This window comes from Drosophila kikkawai, chromosome 2L (assembly GCF_030179895.1).
Source record: "Drosophila kikkawai strain 14028-0561.14 chromosome 2L, DkikHiC1v2, whole genome shotgun sequence".
Lineage (NCBI taxonomy): Eukaryota > Metazoa > Arthropoda > Insecta > Diptera > Drosophilidae > Drosophila > Drosophila kikkawai.
The window spans coordinates 15,756,052-15,775,518 of NC_091728.1; the positions used below are offsets into that span (position 1 = coordinate 15,756,052).

Below are 19,467 nucleotides of genomic sequence, written 5' to 3' on the forward strand. Positions count from 1 at the left end.
CAGTACTTACATTTGGAGCCGAAATAAAAATATTTCGCGCTATGTATTTCGTATTTTCGGATTATCGGCGAAGACGCCGAATAGTTGCTGCCTCGCTTTTGGCCTTACCCACGTTTCTTGCGTTTTCTTTTGCGTTTTTTATTTTATTTTTATTTATATTTCTTCTTTATTTTTTTTTTTTAGATATGTATATACCATAGGTACATGTTATGTTTTAGTGCTTTTCCAATTTCTTATTCACTTCATGTCCGCGCCCGCACACAGTCACACACGCACAACAGTAGCAGTAAGAGTAGCAGTAGGGCTCGTCCCGCTTACGGAGTACGCACTGTGTGTGCGCCGAGCTTGTTATTGGCCGATTTGAGCCGATTTTTCAGACGATTTTAGCCGCGATTTTCAGCCGCGCCGTCAACGTTGAGCGCTCGAAATCTCGTTACTAACTAAAATAAACGAAGCGCGGGTCCGACACAAAAAATCGACATCAGAGCTGCGATGTTTGCCTTTTGTTGTTGTTGGTAACCAAGCTCTCTCGCACACACACACACTCTTCGCCTGCATGCACACCCCAGCTTCGAACGGCGGCAAGTTCAAGTCGCAATGTTAGGCTTGAGCGGCGATGGCAGATCGGCGATATAGCGGCGGGTTTTTAAGAAAGTTTATAAATTTTAGGGGGTATAGTAAGATATAGTAATTATTTTTATATAATTAAAAAAAGGTGGTTTGATTATTTAGAAATAAAATAATTGTAGTACGGGTTTCTGCAATCTCAGATTAGGAGCTAAAGGCCCACAATGTCTGGAAAAACACCATTTATTAATTACAATTGTATAAAATTGTAGATGCCTCTTGTCTGCTAATAAATCAAATCATTTCTTAATGCTTAGAACCTTCTAAACAGTCAAAGGATAAGCTTTATAATTAATTTAAAAATTATTTCTGCTTTTAACACACACATGAGCCAAGGCACAACGTCTGACGTACCTTAGAAGAACTAGAACTTTAAAAGAACTGCACAAAAAACAATAATGTATCGTTTCAGCAGTGAAATAAAAGCCTTTAAATCAAGTATTATATTTCTGGAATTTTAAAATTTTTTTTTAAATTATGATTAATAAAATATGCTTGGCTAATTTAACGCCAATTAGCGCAACACTGAGCTTGAGCCGGGTACGTCGGCGCCCGATAAAAGTTCGAATCGAACTTAAGCAGCTCAAGATCGAAGGCAAAAGTAGTGAGCCGGCAAAAAGAATTAAGTTTGCTGTTGCCAAATTATTGGCAACATGTTGCTTCCTATTAGCTGGATCATTTATAAATCCTATTTAATAAATGTACACATAACTTCCTTTTTTTATTTTAATATTTAGCTTACCGTTTTATAAAAATAACTTTCAGGGCCATATTAAATTTTTAAGCAGATTGATTTTGGCATATTTCAAAGGAATATTTCGACAAGTCCTTGGCCAGAATATTAAAAATTCCAGCTTCCCCGCTGGCTTTCGACTTTGCACCTTGGTGGATTTTATAGACCATTTTTTTTGTGGTTTTTGTGTTTTTTTTTTCTTCAGTTTTTGTTGCCAACGGCAAAGTGAAGCTGTGCCGATGACGTCTGTGTCGATTTTTCCCGAACTCGTTTGCTTACTCACACACTGGGAATTATGTCAGGAATGTTGGTGGGACCCGCCCGGGCCATCCAAATGTCCGAACATCCAAACGGTGGTTGTTGTGGCCGTCTGAGATTGCCCGAAAGTCGGTTGATTAATTTCGGAATCGAGAGTGTATGCACGCCGAGAAAATTAGCAGCTAATTTTAAATAAATATTTAAGATTTTACATGGGGAATTTATTATTTGGCTGCTTGCCTGAGTTAAGATCAGGTCAAATCAGGTTAATGAATTAATAAATATATACTTTCATGTATTAACTTATTACTCAAAGCCCTTTATGGTGAATAATAAAGCGTTTCGCTTTTTCTGCTAATACATTTTAAACGTTTTGAAAGGTTTTTATTGCGTCAAAAAAAAAGGTAAATAAAATATATTGAAATGCACTAAGCTTTATGGAAATTCCTTCCTAAATCACAGACATTACAACTTCCTGTCATGGAATTCTAATTAATTTGTAGCCCTAATAAATAATATCATTTTGTTCAAGTGTAGCATGCAGTATGTTTGGAGCAGAGCGGGCCAAAAAGCCGGTTAACATATTATAGTAACATTTTTGGTCACTCGGAAGGCGCGTGCCAAAGACTCTCTGCTTTCAAAGTTCATCCACATCCGAGGGAGAACTGCATTCCATTGGCTTAATCAGGGCTTATCCCGCTCAATTAACCCCTGGCTGACTCACGTTTCCTGGGGCCACAAGATCAGGTGATTCCGCCGCATTAAAAAAAAACCCAATAAGCCATTGGCACCAGTTTACGACAATTTCTGCAGAGTCTGATAATCGCTTTTTTGGTTTGCTAAAAGCCAAGTCAAGACTTTTTACTTTAATGCCTCGGTCAGCATGTCCACTTACCTTATCACTTGTACCGATTTCAAAGGAAAGAAATAAGCAATCCACAGCAAAAATATATTTTTATTCTTATTTCGCCACGCGACTTTATCAATTTCCCCGAATTTGCATTTGACTAATCCGGAGACCATTAATGCAAGGCAGCAAAAGGTCATTGAAACGTTGAAAGTTTATTTAATTTCACGTGTCTTCGAAAAGAATATGAATATATATAACATTTAAATATTAAAATATTCAAATAAAATATTTTAAATTTCCACAAAAACCTTTAGAGATACTAAGCTTAAGTGAAACCTAAACAAATTTTTACCAAAATATCTTCATTAAACCATTTCTGATTTCGATTTCCTTGGCAATATCTTCAGTTTCCTGAGTATCTGCCATTGACATATGTCAAAATCTGAAATATGAGCGCAGGTCGAGTTGATTGAAAGAGATACGCGTGCTCTATCCAAGAAAAAAGTAAGAAAAAATGCGGGAAAAATGTCAATCAGAAGTCAAACCGCGACTACTCACTGCAGTAGAAATTTCCGTTAAAAAAAGTACAAAAAACAAGGGGTATTCTAAATGAAACTTGGAAAACCCAAGCATTACCTCGGCTAAAATAATACTCTTGAAATCTTAAAAATCTCCAAGGCATGTCCCAGGAAGAATTTAATTTGTAAAGTAATTTACCCAAGATTTATTTTGAAATTTAAGCTCCAAAGACCGCAACTCCAGCCAAAATAGGTCTTGTAAACACAAGTGTTATGTATTTTTCCCCATGAAAAATACAAATATTTTGTTAAAATCTCTAGAGTTTCCCCCGTAGAAGCTGCCCCATATAAGTTTCAGCGTTTTGGCCATATAAACAAATAAACACGAATATAAAAGGCAAAAACAAATATGGCATTTTGATGGACAATTCTCCATCCATATGGCGCGAATACCCGCACACCCTGCAAAAGTATATACACAACGAACAAGTCAAACAGAAGCCCGCCGAGCACTTACAATTCAATTTCAGCATTGAAATCAGATACTCCCGAGAGGAAAGGAGGGAGGAAGGAGAGCCGCCAGCCAGGTGGGTTAGGTGGTTGGGTGAACCCCTTCGGTCGGAGTCAGACTGTTGTAGATGTTTAGGATTTCGCACAAGGTACAAATCTGTTAACGCTTTGAAACCGCAGACAGCCACCGGAATGTTGGCGCAGCCACAGAGCCGTATCTCTAGTTCCGAGATGCACAGGGGCCTGAGATAAGGAGTTACTCTAAGTAATTAATAATAACTGGAAAAACATTAAGGTTTGTTTTCTTGTTTTCATAAATAGTGAAGGGTTCTTATTGTATTGTTTTTATTTTCCTAGAATTTAGATTTAGAATTTAGGTATAAGTAATGGCGATATTGTGATCGTTAATAATTATACATTAACGTTTTAATCGGATATAATAGTACATTTTTACTGTATTAAAATTATATATTAATTTAAACATTTTCTGAGTTCTTAAAACCACTGTTATTACCGCTTTGTTCCGAACAAAATAGCTTTATGCCAAGTCCGGAAGGTAAAACTATAAGATTTAATTTTTTTTGTCAAGTTTGGCATTGTCTAGCTGATATTATTCCCATTTTTTGTAGAATAGAATAAGCCGCGGAAAGGAAAATCTGAGAAACTATGTGAAAGGGAAATGAGTATTTATTTAATAAATTGCATTTTCTGCACAATTTGCCAATAGGAATCAATTGGCTTCCGTTTGCGTTCCATTTTCCCATTCAGCCAATTTAAGCCGCTTAGCCCTGGAAATTGCATTTGCTCCAACCCTTCTTTGATTAACAGACTGGATGGATTTCGGATTCATTTATTTGAAATATATTTTAACATTTAGATTTTGATTTTGATTTCTGATTTGATTTGTACAGTAGAATTAATAATAAAATTGAATTGATTTAAATATTCTTCATATGTATAAGTAATGAACAAAGCGACAATATTTAATAGCATTTAAATATGGAAGAAATAAAAGTTAAATGTCTTGGTATTTTTCAGTTACTGGGATTAAGTATTCCCAGTTCCTTGTATTTTGATTAGTGCTAAGGATATTAAACCCTTTACGGCTGCGAGGCCATTCGGATCCTGGCGGTGGCCCTCGACTTTGTGTGTATCTCAGCCGTTCGCAGCGTGATGCCGAAGATGTCCTCGTGGTAGCGGCTCTCGTCCTAACAAGAAAAAATATATATATAGCAAAAAAAAGGGCAACACAAAGTATGTAGATTTGCTGACATCAAATGTGTTTACATTGTTTTGCAACAAACTCGCTCATACGCCGAGTGTGGCATCGGGGAGGAAGCCCTTCGTCACTATCGGTATTTATGGCCCCAGCTTCTCTATAAACCGCTAAGGACACTTACCCGCAATGTTAGCAAAAATGTCTCAACTTCCGCCTCGGTTTTCTGCTCCTTGCCGGCAATGCACTTCCTGTCAAGGAGCAAAAAAAGTGAGCATAAGTATAGAAAGAAAATGTGCTGGGAAAATACAGAAAAGCTAAGAAAAACAGTTTATTTATTCGATGTCCTGAGATATTTATAGTAATCTGTGGGATGATAAAAATCACTTGCTTAAGATTTAAAGGAATCTTTGGAGAATATTAAAAGTAGTTGAACTAGAGGACGTTTTCTGGCTTACGTAAGGGTAAATATTAAGTGACTTAAAGTACTCTTGAATCACGATATAAGTGCTATAAATAAATAAGCATATCAACTCTTAAGCCTTTGTTCTACCTCATAATTACTAGAATATAAAGTAAGAAAAATTATCACCTGTAATTAGCAAACAGCTGAGACACTGGGCCTGGTCATCTGCCTTGGTTTCAATTAAACTAAACCGCTTATGATTACGAGCTACGAGTCGTTCCCCATTGAAATCCCCCCCTCAAGGACCAAGCACCATTATGCAATATCCTGTGTGGGAGATGCCAGCCTGTATTTCACAATAAGGCACTTAATCAGGAGCTTTGAAAGAATTCCAGCCAGAGGATGGCAGAGGCAGGAAATATATAAAGCCAAACGATGGCAAAATACCTGACCGTCCGGGGGGCATTAGGAAGCCGTAAACTCCCAGCAGGGAAAATCGCTGGAAAAGCAAATGTGAGGAGAAAAAAAAAGGAGCAACGTCGCCCCAAACTCACAAAGGCAATCAAACTAAGGGCAAAACTATGAGGAAAAGTAGAGAGGCAAACCTTACCTGATGGTCTGGTACACATGCTCGGCCATTGTGACATCGCCGCAGACGTAGATGTGGCCCCGCTCCTGGACAATCAATTGGTACAACGAATCAAATTCCTGCTCAATCAGGTCCTGCACATATGTCTGCAATGCACAAACGTTATCGATGTGGGGTCAGGAAAGCAAATCATTTGTTTAGCGACACAGAGAAAATAACAAGACATTGATTGATCAATTGGAAAATTTAGAGTTGAAATAAATATTGAAACGTGCCACTTTAGGAGGGGGTTTCTAAACTCTTTTTAATATTTTACTTAAGCTAAAATATTTTATATAAATCGAGAAATAAAATAAGGCGAACTTAAAACTTAAAATAAAGTTATAAAATATATTTTCCTAATTTTAGAGCCTTTGGGAATAAATAAACTTTGGCACATTGGCAAGGAAAGGATGCTTAGTTTTCAAAACAATTTTCTATGGAAATTATATATTTATTTGGAGATTTTTGTGAAAAGATTTAGATTTAATAACTCCAAGTGTTTTTCAATTTTGTAAAATACAAAACAAAAAGTTTCACATTCATTTTTTTTCTCTGTGCATAGCAAAACCTCCCTCAGTTGACCTGGAAAAGCAGTGGCAAAGTTTTCATTTCCGCACAGCACAAAAACTCACCTTTGGAATGGCCGGCTCCCTGGACAGAGCCAGAAAAACTCGATTCAGGATCTGGTCCTTCTCCAGCTGTGCCTTCTCCTCGGCATACAGGTCCACGTCCCGATTGCGGCATCCAAAGAATAGCCACATCTTGGGCAGCGGCGCCACGGGGTCCAGTTCGCGCAACACCTGAAACTCCTGCCAAAAGGAGCGAAAGGGAGCGATGCCTGTGCCGGGTCCAATTAGGATGATGGGACGACTCCGGTCGCTGGGCAGATGGAAGCCCAGGGCGCTGCGCACGAACATGAAGAGCTCGTCATCCGCCCGCAGTCCCGAGAGATAGTTGGAGCAGACGCCATAGCGTTCGTCCCCATCTCCATCCTCGGAGCGATACTTGACGATGGCCACCGTCAGATGGATCTCGTCACTCACGCGGCGCGGCGACGAGGAGATGGAGTAGAAGCGTGGCTGCAGGGGTGTCAGGTGTGCCAGCAACAGAGGCGCCGGTGGGCGACAGGAGGGGAACTCCTCCAGCACGTCCAACAGGTGGGGCAGTCGCCAGTGACGCCAGTCCTCATAAGCAGAGGAGTCATTCACCAGCAGCTCCAGTCGCTCCCGGTCTGCCGCATCCTCACAGAAGCCCGACAGCAAGGTGAGCAGTTGTCTCGATGGCGGAGTGGTCAGGTCGAAGAACCGCACCAGCAGGTTCCTCAGGCTGTCCGGCGGTATTTTGTCGTGTGGCTCCCAGCACTTGAAGATGCCATTCGAGGTCTGCTTTTCCTTTAGGAGTTGCAGCTGGAGCACCTCGTCTGGATTATCCACGCCCGCCAAGCGATCTATGAGACCGTCTACCAGCTGGTTGCGATTGGCCGGAAAGATGCCCACATGGTCGCCGGGTTCGTAGTCCAGTCCTGGCGCGGAAATCTCCAGCAGCATAGTGGTCTTGGCCCCCTCGCTCAGCCGGGTCAGGTTGTGGGGCTGTGCCTTGATCTTGCAGCAGTGCACCTTCTTGTTGTGGTACTTGGAGAGGCTGCTGTCCAGCGAACCCTTGCTGGGTGCCGGCACCAGCCTCACAGTGTTCACCGTGAGGGATTCGTTCTGCAAGGCTAGGGAGGCGTCTGTGAGACTCTCCTCTGGATCCAGGCAGAAGGTTTCGCAAGCGAGCTAATAATAGTAAAAATAAAATTTAAAAAACTAGAAAGAAATGTGACGACGTTCTATTACAGATAACACACATATTGCGTATACGCCACGTATGACTCTAGTCCAAGCCCGTTGCGTATACGCACTGTTGGTTGGTTATGTGTCATTCATCATCCTAGAAACATTGCCAGCAAAGATTCCCCACGAAGCTGTCACTCCACTGTCCACTCACCTTAAACACCTCGGGTGCCCATTTCCGGAAGGACTGCTCCTGGCCGCACATCTCATCGCCGTAGGCCACCTTCAGCAGCCTCTCCCCACCCAGCTCGCCGAGTATGTTGTCCACATACTGGCCGAAGGCGCAGAAATTTGGATAGGCCGAGGAGCCCAAGGCAAAGACAGCGAAGCGGACATTGGATAACGGACCGAAGGTCTCCTCGGTGAAAGTGTCCGAGGTGGAGCCCCGTAGCGAGTCCCAGCGGTCGATGCGTTTCACCTGTTGCAGTGGCAGCTTCATGAACTCCTGTCGCGAGCTGGCTTTCATGAAGGACTTGGAGGAGCCAATGCTGAAACCAAAAAGGAAATACCGTGAGATAAAAAATAGTTGAAGATAGCAATCAATTAGTATTGAGGATGCCTTAAATTATTTCCTTTGAAATGTATTAAATCTTAATAACCCTAAAGTGGCATCTCTATTCGGCGACAGCCCCAAAGTATGCAACGCCTTACTCAGTAGCATTTTGTATTATTCTTTTTTTTTAGGAAAACAAGCCCAGAAGAACACTCAAATTAAAATGGGGCTTGTTAGGAGGACTATATGTTATGTCTCAGGCCCTTGGCTGCTGCTTCTGTCGCTCAGTTTCATATTTCACAAAAGACCGGGCGAACCCCGGCAAAAAAGGGCTTGGAGGGAGCGCAGCAGAAGAAGGCGTGGTCAAGGGCGCCCAGGATCTAAACAATGGACAAAACACGCCAAAGGAGGCAACAATAAAGGAAGAAAAGCAGCGGCTGACAGCAAAGCATTTATTACGCTTGTCATTGGGATGTACCAGAGAAATGTACAAAAACTGCCAAAATAAAATGAGCACACAAAGTAGGGAGCAGATTCCCGGGGAGGAGAAGACAAGACATGGATGAGGACTGGGATTCGTATCCACTGTGGGCAGCAACAGCAGCAATTCACTAAAAAAAAAACATAATCATCCGCTCGTCAGCAGCTCGTCAGTGCGAGGGTGGTCCCTCGCAGCGTGTGAGCTGATGCCTTTGCCTCAGCTGTAAAATTGCAGTTTTCCCTCTTGGAAAAACCAACCGCTTGAGTGATGATTCAACAATGAACAGTGGCAGTTTTTAACGAAACCCAAGAACCGACGAAAAATCCGCTTTGGGCCAGACCGAGACAGCAATGCCAACTGCAGCTGGCCCTGGCCTTAGTCCATTCGCCGTTCTGTGGGCCATCTTGATGGCTCCTTTAGCCAGAGAGAGAGAAGAGCGAGTTTCAGTTCCAGTTCCATCGTGCGTTTAAAACTATTTGAGGTCCTGCTGCTCAGCTTGGCTTTGGGTCAAAGTTTATGGCTTTACCGGGGTCGTCATCGTCGTAAAACCTGTTGCCACGGGCTCAGGACTTCGGACCCATCACGAGTGGCTGGCATGAAGCTTACAACTTGTAAGAGCTTGTTAACAGCCAGTGATGGAGCAGACACTGCCAGGGATTATGGCCATGATGAGGCCACTACTACTGGGAGTGGAATATTAAATTATGTCATTACTCCCTAGACAGCTGCATTATATTCAGATCTTCATGAATTTAAAGTTAAAATTTTAAACCTCTGTTCAGTTTAGCTTCAAATTGATTTTAGCTTCGCAAACTTATTAAGAGAAGGGTTAGTCTGATTTACCCTTAACCAACAGAAACTTGATGCATTTCCTTGCTAAATTTAGCTTAAAGGATAATTAATATATGCATCGACTGGCAAAGATATTACATTTCTGCAGGAAACGAAATAAATAAGGAGGGAAATATATGTACAGATGGGAGAAGGTAAGTTTTAAGTAACAACAAATGTTATTTTAAGAGAGAGCTTAAAGTAATTAAGAAGCCATAATAAAACCTAAATTCAAAATATTCTTAATAGGTGTAGAGGAGTTCGAAATTATATTATTATTAAATTACATCTCAATTTCAATTCAATTCTGAAATAAATAGTAAATACCTTTAAAGGATAATAACCAATCAAGCAGCTTATTTATCAGTCATTGTTTACTTCACCCTGTATATATGTTAATCTATAATCACACACATTCTTCTTCATTCTTCTTGTTATTATAAATAAGTCTAATCCCATCTCAAACTACGTTGCCAGGATATGTGCAATTCATCAAGACAACAATAAGGACAACTCAACACTCCGACAATCACGGCAAGTTTTAAGCTGACTAACGCCTATCAACTAAATCGCACTATCCTTAGAGAGGATGAGGAGGAGCAGAAGGAGGAGGTACTAGCAAAAGGACCTGGCAAACAAACAGACAATCGGGTCACAGGATCCCTTCTTGCCTCTCACTTCCTCCTGCAGCAACAGCCCCAAAAGTGCAGCAATGCGTGAAAAGAGTGTTGTAATTTACAGGTGTACTGCTGCCGTCAGGTGGCAGGTGGCAGAGCGAAACTATTGAAAGCGAAAGGGCTGGCGGGGACCAGCAAGAGGGGGATTTGGCCAGACCGAGTATCCTGGACTGGCGGCATAATTAAAAAGCTGCGCGGAGAATTGGCTGCATTTTTTCTGTGCTTTGGCACTGCTAAAAAGAAAACTAAAAGGGTAGGAAAACTAATTTAAATAATAATAATATTTAAAACTTTAAGTTGCAGAATTCTTCTTTCAAAGTTGTTATATTAAGCTCTCCAAAATGATTAATTTATTTATAAAATAAACTTCACCTTGTACTACTCTTTAAGCTTTATTTTTGTTTCTCCAAGTGTATTCTCCCGTACCCATTAATTTGCCAAGTTACCTAAAAGCTTGTAGGGCCGCTTTTTCGTTTTTCGCGTTTTGCTATTTTTTTTTTCGCCCGTATTTATTCTGACTGCACTTGAGTCAAGTGGCGCTATCCAAGCAACTTGTACTTGTAATTATTTGTGTGTGTGCTCTTGAAGGGCCACTGAATAGAGAGATGCGAAGCATTTTTACAACCATTTCACTCGAGTGTTGGGCCCCCCGCCGTCCTACTCATTATGCAAAGTGAAGTAATTGCGAGCTGATGGCTCTGACGTCATCAGAGCGAAAACTTTGATAGAGAACGAAGACACACGATGACGTCGAGGGCAGGATAAGTGCCCCCATACCCTGTATAGTTGCAGTTTACAGACAACAGGATGCGGATGTCAGGTGCTCACATCGTATCACATAAAAACACAAACACACACAGAGAACACACAACACCATTTACACCTACCCACACCTGTCGCTGGCGACACTTAAGGGCACACGCACACCCACACACTTGGAGGCGTTGATGACATAATAGACTGCAATTAAGTGAGCCTGAGCTGACAGTCACTTGACTCAAAACAGGGCAAGGCCAGGATGCTGGTATGTTGTGTCTTTTTCGCTGATTTTTAGGAATGTCTTCCATAAAAAGAGAGAGACAAGAAATTAAGTGCCAATCTTGCATCAAGAAGTCACTGCTGCTCAGCTTCAATTTTCACTCCGAAACTATTTGAAAACTATTAAGCAACTATTTGAGTTTCAGTTTCAGCTTCGGCAAAGTTCCACCAGCAAGCGTTGAGCTTTAAAATTAAATCAATTGAGGCAAACAATTAACAGCAAAGCAATTTCCGAAGCGACAAAATGCCTCGGGAAAAAGGGAGCAAAAGCAAATACACGAGGCAAAGCTCACTCGAGCGTTTAAGCAGCCAAAAGAAGGTCCTTCAGCAGCAGCAGCCAGGCTCCAGCTCAGACTCACATGAGTTTGCTGTTGATGCCTCTCCCCGAAGCGATTTCGGCATCAAGCTCAACAGCTTGTTTCTTTAAATTGCTCATACGCAACGTGGGACAAGACATACTCATTCCTCTAATGCTGCCTTGGCAAAAATTGTGCAGGCGCCGAAATTTCGATTAAGGAGAGTGCTTTAATTTATTGTACAAATAGCTAAGAGCTTAGAGAGCAAATTTACAACAATTCTAGATATTTACTTTACTTTTTTTGAGATCGCTAAGATAGTTCAAAAGACTTTGGAAAATGTATAATAAAAAATTAACTGTAATTGTTTATACCTATTATTCATCAAACTCTATTAATTAAGGTAAATATTAAAAAAAGGTAAGATAAAAAAATGTATAGACCACAGAAATGAATGGTTTTATTTTTCTATGGATTTTATATTTCCTTTAATTTATTTCTCAATGTTTCAGGCGAAGATATTCGGCACAAAGAACCCCTAGAAATCAATGTCACTTTCCCCTATCAACTATTTTATGTATTTTGTAAATTATTTTGGTGACTATTTTGCAAAATTTCCAATTAAATTGACACCCAACTATGCCTAAAAATGTATCAGAGATACACAGAATATTTAATTAAACAATTAATCATAAGCTCAATGGCATGAGGCATCCAATTAACGCAGATTTTGGCTCGATTTCTGCGAAAAGCTTCCGCCTAAATAAACTCAGGCTCTTTTAACAACAAAACACTGAAATATACACATAATGGGTTTATATAAAAGAAATAATAAATCAAATTAATTGGTTTTAAGAGCAGACAAAAAGAGTAAAAGCTCCCAAGAGAAGAGCCACCGACTCCACATCCTGCCTTATGATTATAATAAATACAAATTAATAAACATTCAGTAAACAGCACGCACAATTATGTCAGATCAGAGATTCCCGGCCATTATTTTTCAATTAAAGTATCTCCCTTAACGGCAAAGCGGCCGCAGGACATTTTTTAAGGCCTCCTGACTCCTGTAATATATTATTGAATTGGCTTCCATCCGTTGGAAAAGGAGGGTAGCTCCTCGAGGACTCGCCATATGAATTTTCAATTTCATTCTCAACAGGCAGCTCGCAACTCACAGCTTGTTCGGGTATAAATTTAGCTCGTGTGTGTGTCTGCGTGTGCGAGTGTGCCCCAAGTTGTCAAAGTTGTCAAGCGGAAATCCCCCTAACATCATAAAAACCCTCCACAGACATACGTGAGGGAAAATATCGAAATAACAAAATTATTGTTATTGTTTTTTTTTTTTTTAACAGGGCAGAGGAAAGGGGAAATTGCGCGGATTTGTCAGCTCTCTCAAGCGGCACGCACTTAAGTGCGTCGTGTCTTTATCCTTTGTGTGCGGGCATGTGTTCCATTGGGCACAACAAGGATGTGTGCGTTTGTAATTTTAAAGCTCCTGACACGCATACGCCAGCAGAATATGTGCGACGACGGCCAATTAATAATACAAAAATGCCAAATATGTGTCAGCAATAATGTGAGTCGAGACAAGAATTCCCAGAAATCGAATAAGGAGAGACACACAGGGCATGCCCTACTTCTACATGGATTAGGTAGTCCGAGATTAATATAATTTTGGGTTTTTTTTAAAGGCATTTTCCTGTAAACCTCTAGGGGACTTGCATAAAGTAATTGCATTACAAACATTTTGATAAAAACCTCTTGAAAATTGTAAAGCATATACTCAAATACTCTCTTGAGAAATTTAATTACAATTAATTTATTATTATATTTACCTAAATATTTAATAAAAAGGTTTACTAATAAACAAATTCTTAAGTAAAATAAAAACCCGATTCCACCATAAATACAAAACTTGGCCTTCTGATATTTAAACATTTCTTTTCCTCGAAACATTTTCATGGCATCCTCCCTTTGCAGGACCGTCTCTCTTAATAAAAAAATAATTAATTAATCCAACTTGTGTGCTCCCCCACAAGGGATTAAAATCTGGCTGCGTGTCCCCCACAAGGAATGCAATAAAAATTGATACACAAAGATGGCCACCGCAGGACAGCGCCAGGACCATTTGCATAAGCTTGAAATTCAAAATGAAAGAAAACTTGCTTAAAAAGCAATTTAGCTGCGGCTCCTGGTCGCTCCTCGCCACGGTTGCAATACAAAAAAAATTGATTTATTCGAAATTTATGCAAGGACCCAACAGGACCAAGGCAAAACTGTATTTATTGACTCACCTGGAGTCTTGCAATCCATGCTCGCCCGCTTGCTCCTGGACACGCATCGCATACAATTCCTGGGAGAAGAGCTGCGCAAACAACCGAAACGAGAACGAAAAGTTAAAGGTCGTTAGGAGGCGTCGCTCTCTCTCGTGGCCTAATCCATTAATTAGCTTGATATGATCTGGGGGAGACTTGAACTTACCTCGCCATTTTCGGGGGGATCGCCGTTGCCAAAGGTGGAGGCCACAACAATTAACAAGGCCTCGTGCTCAATGGAGGATATATCGTAGTCGGACATGCAATATATCTAAATGAATAAACAATTTACCGCCTTAGCATTGCGCATTATGTACTTTTTCCCATCTTCTTTCCTTTCTTTTTTTTTGCTAGGACAGACACTTTTGTGGTCATTATATCCTGGCTCACGCATCCCACCAATCTCAATACCCGAAAGCTGGCCTAATGAGCCCCAGGCTCCTCGAGCTAGTATCCTGTGTTGTATGTAGTTTGTCGCAGGTGTTTGCAGCTTATCTTATTTTGCCAGCCTTTATACACACACATGACAGGAGCAGTAGCTGCTCCTCCGGATCAAGCCAAAATGGACACTACCCACAAGCTGGTGCCAGCCACAAAAAGTGTAAAAGTAAATTTCGGTTTTATGCTAATTTGTCTCATGTGGCCAAGCTGGCCTTTGCACATTGGCCTAAGGTCGCAGGTTAAGTAGGGGCAGGGAACCCGAAATGAGACTAATTTTAGAAGTAGGTTAGAACGCTTTATAATGTCAAATTAGGCCTGTCATTTGGCCGTATGAAATATGCCGGGTCTCGAGCTCATTTCGGGGGCTTTATTTGCTCAAATTTGTAAAATAGGGAAACTAGCCATTGGTGTGTGGTTACTGGGTATTTTAAATCCAACTTAAGTTGTTGTTAAGGTTAGGTGCCTTGGCCTATGGGCAACATATGGAAAAAGATATTCTTTCTCGTATAAGAGTAGCTTCTCCTATGGTACATATATTTTTTGATATAAAGATATTTGTTTCTGGTAGTCTTTAATCAAGTTATCTTCCCCTTTTCTTATACATTTCCCCTCAAACTCACCTGTGCATTAAATGCATGTCCCAGCAGCTCACACAATTGCTTGGCATATTGCTCCGATTTACCAGTTTCGGTGGCATACAACACAGTGGCCTTGATACGCTTCGACAAAGCCCGTCCGAATAGCTTCGATGTAAATTTCACAGCCCTGGAACAAAGGGGAATCAAGAGTGTTTATTGGTCAGAGATTTAAGCCACAGACTGAACCCACTTAAAGCTGCGTCAGCCGCAGCCAAGCCGTCATCATCATCATTACACTCATAAGCCTTCATGTTGGGGGGAAAGGCCATAACCGCCCATAGCACATAGAACATGGAACATAACGGTCGTCGGCTGATATAGCCACTTTGATTGACACGACATGTAATTGGAAAATTGTCTACGACTCTACGACTTGGAGCATATATTGATTATTGTTGTAAGGACCCTCGCACATGGTTAGTCAATAATCAAACGGGGGACGTCGCATAAGCATAAGCATTTTATTGCACAAAGGCTGCCGACTGGCATTGCACCCTTTGGCGCGCCTTTGCCATTTAAAGCGAAATCGCATAAAATTTTATGCATAGTGCAAAGGCATTGGGGAAAACAAAGAAGGGGGTAAGTGAAGTGGGTTTTCCTCGGCAAACATGTAAGTGGGGAAAAGCCTTCTGCTGCTCCTGCTTCACCGCCAGACATCGCTGGTGTGCTTCCTTTTTCTTTAACACTTCGTCTTTATTCTGTGATTTTCATACCCTTTGTTTTTGGATTTTTAAGGAATACTTTTGTGTATATATATTAAAATGAATATCTCTAAAATGACGTTTTATCTATCGACAAAAGCTTAAAAAATCCCTAAAGTATTATTCAGTTATTGACACTTCTGTCATCCCTATATCATATATGGTATAACCTAGAGTATTCATCCAGTCGAGTCTCCACCCTGAACATTCGTATTTATTATTTTTATTTGCGAAGCCATTGTTTCCTCTTCTCCTCCGTCTTCGGCTGCTCCTGACGGGGCACTATTTTTTGGGATAAGGAGCCAAATGGATGCTTATAGGCAGTTTAAATGTAATTCAATATGTCTGGCACTTCTCTCCATTTGGCAGGAGCAGGACTACCTCCTCCTTCTTCCCTTCCCCCTCTCGAACTTTACACGCATTACGCTGCACACTTTTGTGCGAGAACATGAATATAATTTCATTTTCATAAAGTTGTCGATGTCAGCGCTGATTTAATTCCATTCCATCTCATCAGCGCTAAGAGGCGCGGCGCGTGCTGAAACAATTAAACTTAATTATGTCGGCAGGCTGTCACTCTCCAGCGGGATATATGTATATCCAACACAGCCAGTATATATCCATATAAATGCGTAAATACCCAGGCATATGTGTGATTTTTCAGCGGCATCCCCACCATTTTAGTATATTGATAAAAAGTTTCGCACTCGAAGGGACTCGACTCGATTTAATGGAAACTTGTGCCATTCGCAACAATTTTAATTGATAACTTTTTAATGAATTTCGGCCTGGCCATTTGGCAGTTATTCGCGGAGAGGACTGATTGCAGTAAATTAAAATTAATTAGCTCAGCTGGAAATATGGACGCGTGGACAACGGCATTAATATGTGATGATTTAAAGTGCGGTCGTTAAATCATCATCATCATCATTACCCTGAACGGCTCATTTAACAGCAATTTTCAGGTGGCTGTTACGAATGTTTTTGTTGTATTTTTTCCGGATTTTCACCGGTTTTTCCCCTTTGTTTTTCTCTCCTCCATAATTGTGTAATTGATTTTATTTGTCATAGGACCCACAACCGCAACTGTTTGTTCGATTAATTGATGGGTGCGCGAATAGAGGTGTAAGGATAAAAGCCAGCTGGCCACAGATTTGCATAAGCTTATGGGTTTTTTTTTTTTTTGCTTCATTTGCTTGATAACTATTTTTATGTAATTAAATAAAATATAGAGTATGCACTCTATTTCGCAATTACTTTTCATTTCGATCACTTAAAATCTACATAAATAATTTGAATAAAAAAACCAAGGTAATTAAATGGCAATCCTAATTCAAATTGAGAGTTAGAGCGCTGATATAGAGCAATAAGAAATATCAAACTAAAATTCGGATGATGATGTTCAAAGCTAAAACTCTCAATAATTCTCTGTTAATTCTCGATCTATCCATTTTGAAATTTAAATAAATAAAACTTTCCTCTAAGAACAAAGCCCGATAAATTTATACAACCCAATGTTTCTCAATTTAGCCCGCTTTAAATTTACATATTTAATGGCTCTAAAGGCATGGCTAGACACAATTTACCTTTACCTGTTTCAGGGGCGAAACTAAGTTTTAAATGTCTTAAATTTTACCTCGAATAAAATAAAGCCGTCAAATTTGCATAACAATCAACCTCAGTGGCACACATATGCTCTAAACCCATAAACCCATCTCCCCACAGGAGATACCAGCTAGAAAAACGAAGGTGCAGGAGCAGGAGCAGCAGCCTTATCCCCGGCGAATAACATTTAAAATAACAATAACGAGGACCACAAAAACACGATGCAATGTTCCAAATTTTCCAAGCGACTTGATAACACTGGGAACGAACGACGAGGAGCAGGAGCCAACCCCGTGGCCATAAACCACAATCCATGTAATCTACTTAAAAGCTAATCCCTGCTGATGCCGTCATGTGACACGCTCGCACAACGAGCCAACAGGAGGACACCCCCACGCCCATAGACAATTACGCGGGGGAGTGCAGGGACGCGAGAGCATACGTGAGGCAGGGATAGGAGTAAGGATATACTGGAGCAACATCATCAGGAGCCGGAAGCAAAGGTCGCCTCGCCACGCCACGTTAACAGTAAGCGGTGCTGTAAGTACTTACCTAGCGATTTGTTTGAAATTGAATTTACGTCTTGGCTTCTTGCCCTTGCTCTCGCCGCGCCCCTTCTTCCAGACGTGTGTACGCCAGGCGGGATCCTGGTATTCGAACGAGGGCTTCAGGTAGTATAGCGCCATCTCCTGGTGGAACACCGGCGTGATGGAGCCCGACAGCGGCGGCACGATCCAAATCCAATCAGCGGGACAGCCGTTCCTGCGCAGAGAGAACAAAAAACAGAGAGTCCTTTCGGGTAAGTAATTGTTTGTAATTGACGAGTGGGCGGAATCCTTTCGCCTCATTCGGAAGGGGCGGTGTGTTGGCATTCAGTAAATGCAAATGGCTGCCATTTGAAATATGGCCAAAGGTATTTTTAGTGGCCCAAATGGGAGATTAACGTTAAGTGACTTAATTGTGGCCGCTGCCCCCGCCGGCTGTTGCCATAAAAATAGACACGTGGCTTAGGCTCTTGATTTAGTGTTTTGCCCCAGAAGGTGAAGGTTGAAGAATTTTTAAATGCTCAAATATTAAGGAATTTAAAGCAGAGATGAAAGAAAAATAAAATTTTTATAATTTGGGTTTAAAAACTCTTAGGAAAATTTGTGAAAAAGGCTTTTCTTGGGTATTATATAGGAAAAAAAAAACTAAACAAAATTATTATTAATACTTTTATGAAGCAATTCTTCACATAAGTTAATAAAAAAAAATACTTTTTAAATATCAATTAATTTACCCATTAAAATATGTTTTTATGCTTGCCAATTAATTAAATTTAGCAAGAAAAAATATAAAATAAATATATAATATATATATATAAATAAAAAATATAAAAGAATTTAATAAAGTCAAACAAAAATGTTTATGTTATTAAATATTTACAAACAACCTCCATTTGCTATGACAAATCTGGTCGAGCAAACTCTTTAACCAACACATACAAAAAAAATGATATATTAATTTTTGTGTTAAGCCAAAGCCTCTGGCTCCTTGGCAACCTTCGGAGACCACCGACTCCTCCCCTCCAGAGCTGGCAAAAGTTTGACATATTGTGCGGCATTTATGTGTCTCGCGTGCACTTTACATAAACGCTGACGACAGCAAATTGGAAACAATAAATTTATTTTTGCACCTGCAAAGAGTTGACGCTCCGCGGCAGAGTGTTCTCTTTGTGTGTTTGCTTTTTGGGCCAAGTCAAATAAAACACGTTAAGCCATAAACATGCGGCTGGGATATGTCATAAATGCAAACTCAACTGGGCCATAAACAAACATACAAGCACAAACGTGCGAGCAAATAGCGCCCACAGGAAACGGAAATGGATACGGAGGACTCGGATATATGGCCATAATCACCGATCAGGACTTGGACTCACCTCAGCTTGGACTCGTTCTCGAAATGCTTCATAAAGCTCTCGCTGGCCGTGTGGTGATCCACAATGGTAACATTTCGACTTTGGTACGAGTGCAGCACTGCAATGTTCATCTCCACGACGGCCTTGTCCTTCCACAGGGACGTCGGTGTGCGGGTGTCCAGGTTCATTTTCAGAGCCACCGTCTATGGACAACAAAAAAAAATTAAAAACAACTATGTTAGTGCCTTCTAATTGGAAATAAATGGGATCTGCTCGATTTTCGATTACAGGCATTTCGGATTTTGTGGCCAGAATTTAATAATTACAGGCCCAGGGGTTTTCTCACACATCGGTGGCATCATCATCATCAGACTGTTGACCGGACATCAATTATAGATTCGACCGCAGGCCATCGATTATTATGGAGTGGAATCGATTCTGGTTAACAAACCAAATGACTTTAAAGCTAGGAA

At 40.7% G+C, this 19,467-nt stretch overlaps 2 protein-coding genes across 2 annotated transcripts in view; both read right to left on the minus strand.

Moving 5' to 3' along the window:
- The window catches only part of LOC108077232 (uncharacterized), a 29,210-nt gene extending 29,107 nt beyond the window's left edge, over positions 1-103 (minus strand). The window contains exon 1 of the mRNA XM_017170490.3: positions 11-103. The gene's annotated coding sequence lies outside the window, so the exon portion shown is untranslated. The remainder of the gene's footprint in view (positions 1-10) is intronic.
- A 4,227-nt stretch (positions 104-4,330) lies between these two features.
- Positions 4,331-19,467, minus strand: part of Nos (Nitric oxide synthase) — a 43,082-nt gene continuing 27,945 nt past the window's right edge. Inside the window, exons 10-19 of the mRNA XM_017170558.3 lie at positions 19,016-19,197; positions 17,650-17,859; positions 14,774-14,918; positions 13,879-13,983; positions 13,692-13,762; positions 7,736-8,069; positions 6,382-7,524; positions 5,729-5,853; positions 4,897-4,963; positions 4,331-4,704 (exon numbers count right to left, since the gene is read on the minus strand). Of these exons, the coding sequence (XP_017026047.1) occupies positions 4,597-4,704; positions 4,897-4,963; positions 5,729-5,853; positions 6,382-7,524; positions 7,736-8,069; positions 13,692-13,762; positions 13,879-13,983; positions 14,774-14,918; positions 17,650-17,859; positions 19,016-19,197 (2,490 nt within the window). The 3' untranslated portion in view covers positions 4,331-4,596. The remainder of the gene's footprint in view (positions 4,705-4,896; positions 4,964-5,728; positions 5,854-6,381; positions 7,525-7,735; positions 8,070-13,691; positions 13,763-13,878; positions 13,984-14,773; positions 14,919-17,649; positions 17,860-19,015; positions 19,198-19,467) is intronic.